The sequence below is a fragment of the Brachionichthys hirsutus genome, chromosome 14 (assembly GCF_040956055.1).
Source record: "Brachionichthys hirsutus isolate HB-005 chromosome 14, CSIRO-AGI_Bhir_v1, whole genome shotgun sequence".
NCBI classification, from domain to species: Eukaryota; Metazoa; Chordata; class Actinopteri; order Lophiiformes; family Brachionichthyidae; genus Brachionichthys; species Brachionichthys hirsutus.
The window spans coordinates 11,690,474-11,693,975 of record NC_090910.1 but is presented as its reverse complement, the minus strand read 5'-3'; the positions used below and the strand labels follow the sequence as shown (position 1 = coordinate 11,693,975).

Below are 3,502 nucleotides of genomic sequence, written 5' to 3'. Positions count from 1 at the left end.
CGACGTTTCACAGACAATCACTCGGTCACATGACGCTTCCCGCTCATTTAATATGCGTAGGAATGCGTTTTTGTGTTTGCAAAAGGCATAAATAAATAAGGCAACATCGAGAATAGCGTTTGTCCACGTCTAAAGAGACGAGATTGTTCTTCCCGTCACAGTGCAACACATTTAAGGCGTGGCTAGAAAGCAGCGGGTTTCACAACAAATACACAAAAAGACGTCCGTCACGGGTCCACAGAGTGACAAAACACCAACGCACACAAACGTGCACTTTCACAAGAGCTTTGACGGGAAATCAGCAGATATTAGGAGTCGCACGATGAAAGGAGGCTCTGTTTTTCATCCCGCGTTAGAATCTACGATCCGAAAAAGCTGCATCCCTGATTGGAATTGGCAGGAAAACGCTTTGATTTGATTTCCCAACTCTTTGAAGGTGCTTATTAAGTGTCTGAGAAGCGCTCCGACATTTGCCAGATTCCACTGCTTCAAAGCCACTGGCTGTTTCTGACAAATATATAAAACGATTTAGGATCGCATCGATTTTAATTCTAACCCCTGAGGGATTTTCCTTTTGTTTTTTGTTTATTTTATCTCATTGTGGATGCCGGTGAATACATTTTGCATTGCATGATCAGAAAGTTCACCGGAATCCTTTACAAATCGGTCCGCTGTAAAGCAAACAGAGAGGAATGCAGGAGTGTGCGTCCTCGATTGCAGCGTGCAACGACGCTTGCTGAGGTGGACAACCCAAGCGCGGAGGTCGTCGCTCGGTAATCTCTTTGATTAGCGTCATGTCGAGGTTTCATTTCTTTCAGCGGTGGCGTGTTGGCGCAGAGATGTGATACAAAGGGAAATAGCGTTTGTGCGTTAGCAGCGCTGTTTGTTGCTTTTGTTTTTTGCAGATTGAGGCCTACACGCACAACAGAGCCTGCGAGCAGCAGAAAATCTCTTTGAAGGTCTTCCTCATCTCTTGGCTGCGAAAGGCGTAGATGACGGGGTCGATGACGGAGTTGCACATGATGAGGATGAGGTACATGTTGAAGTGGGACATGAAGCAGGTGCAGTAGGGGTTCCTGGGGCAGGAGATCATGAGGATGAGGTGGAGGAAGAAGGGCGCCCAGCACACCACGAACACCCCGAGCAGGATGGTGAGGGTGATGGCGCCCTTCATGTTGGCCCGCTGAGGGAGGGGCGCGTTGCCCGGCAGCGCCGCGATCCGCTTCATGTGCAGGCGCGCCAGCAGGAACATGTGGACGTACAGCGACGCCATGAGGACCAGCATGGTGAAGAACATGGTGATGAGGCAGATGAGCACCGTGGTGCTCTCCGAGTAGACGATGAAGAGGATGCCGGAAGCGATGCAGCACGTCCAGATGCCGCCGATGACCAGCGTCGCCCTCCGCAGGGTGACGATGTTGTGGTACCGCAGCGCGTAGAAGATGGTGATGTAGCGATCCACGGCGATGACCAGCAAGCTGCAGATGGACGCCAGCAGGGAGCTGCAGATCATGGAGTCGAACACGTTGTCCATGCTCTTAATCCAGGACACGGGGATGGTCAGGTTGCCGCCGTTGATGAGCGCTATGACGATGGTCTCGGAAGCGTTGGAGACGCTGACCAGCATGTCGGCCACGGCCAGGCTGCAGATGAAGAAGTACATGGGGGAGTGGAGGTTCTTGTTCTTCGCTATGGCAGCAACAACCAGGATGTTCTCCAGCAGGCTGATGATGCCCAGAGTGAGGAAGACCTGCGTGGAGATCAGCAGCTGCTCGTAGCATCCCGCCGACGACTCCTTCTCCTCGGGGGGCGGAGCGGCCGAAGTTTGGCTCCTGTTGAGGAAGCCGTCCATCCATCCGTGGGGGGTCGTGGTGTTCATGGCGTCCACGTGGGTCGTCCTCGTCGGTGTCACGGTGTTTGAGCGCCGGCCGTCCTCGTCATGGAGGACGAGAGCGGCGAAAGAAAAGCCCTTCTTGGCTCTTTTACCCGTCGGGCTGGGTGGTGCTCATCGCACGCCTGCTGCCGTTCGTCCTCTCATCGCTCTCGACCCCGGAGAAGATGTGTGGGAAAAAAGAAAAGTTGGAATGCAGGAAGGTGCGAGCAGCGATGCCAGGAGATCAGAGCGAACCAGCCTGATGTTTGAGCGCCGGCAGAGCGTCACGTTGGAAGCTACTGCAACTCGCCCTCCCTCTCTCTCTGCTGTTATAGCAGACACACGCACACACACACACACACAAACCCTCAGAGTGGGTTTCTCTCCTATCAGCTCCCTGAGAGTAGAAAAAAGAGAAAAGATTGGATGGATGTAAGAAAATCGCTGCAATGAAGGATGTGGTTTACCCGTAAGATGAATGAATGAATACAAACAGACGCGTGGGATTCAACGGGACGGCTGGGAGTCTTCGGATTGTGCAAATAATTAATATAGAGGATCTGGAGACCTTAAAGTAAATTCCACACAGGTCGAACAAAAGCATCCGGCAAATAATCAGACAAAACAGACAAGCAGCAGACAGACTGGTAAAAAGGCTTCATTATTCATTCATTCATTCATTTTCTAAACCACTCTGCTGGAGCCTCTCCCAGCAGTCTACAGGCGAGAGGCGGGGCACCTCCTGGACCAGCCGCCAGTTTAGACAATCATTCACGCACACACGGACAATTTAGCGTCACCAGCGTCGCCTAAGCTGCATGGGAACAAATGCTGTTGCCACAGTGATGATATTATGGAGACAAAAAAGCCTGTATATTTCCTTGATTGTCTCCTTCAGACTTGGATCAGATGGAGGGTAAAAGCATCCTGTTTCGGCGTGCATCAAATTCACCCCGAAAAATAAGTTCAGCAGCACTTTGGGAGAAAAAGAGGAAGAATATAGGCTGCAAGTCACAAAATATCAATCCCACTTTTACACGAGCAGATTATATTTGTGTGCTGAAATCACACAACAATCCCAACAATCATTTCATCTCACACGGACGCAAGCGGCACACCTTCATTCCGGGGAACGTTTTCTCAAGGTCGTGGTGACATTTTAACATTTTCACAGAACTCGAGCTGAATTAAGGCTCAATAAAAATGGTTTAATTGAATTCTGGCTACGGCTGGAAAGGCCTCAACATCAGTTAATTTAAAAAAATGTTCTATCAGAACATGCTATAAGACAAAACCCGAGCGGGCCCTTCGACTGGATCTGGATTGCTATTGTCATTTGGCGGGCGCCGGACACAGCGTTCCGGTTCTGGAGGAGATGTTACGACCTCATGTGGGCTTCGAGCTCCTGCATTCACAGTAGATTCTTGCTAGCAGGCAAACCAAGCGAGACACAAACCTTCTATCCGGAGACATCGTTTTGTACGTGGAAGCATATTTTCTTTTATTTTTTAGGAACGAGACGGAGCGGGAAGAAAAATAATCAGCTCCGCTGCATTGATGAGCAGCTGCGAGCCCTGATGATGAATGATTATAACAAGCATGAAAACATGGGCCTCGCTCTGCGCTGGC

At 50.5% G+C, this 3,502-nt stretch overlaps 1 protein-coding gene across 1 annotated transcript; it reads right to left on the bottom strand.

The window, feature by feature from the left end:
* Positions 1 to 913: 913 nt before the first annotated feature.
* mc4r (melanocortin 4 receptor) lies at positions 914 to 1,879 on the bottom strand. Its single transcript, XM_068747718.1, has one exon. It carries the CDS (start codon positions 1,877 to 1,879, stop codon positions 914 to 916), a length of 966 nt encoding a protein of 321 aa, XP_068603819.1.
* Between the last annotated feature and the right edge of the window lie 1,623 nt (positions 1,880 to 3,502).

Bases quoted from the DNA above. Each gene is read 5' to 3' on its own strand.
- mc4r (XM_068747718.1), bottom strand. From the start codon at position 1,879: ATGAACACCACGACCCCCCACGGATGGATGGACGGCTTCCTCAACAGG.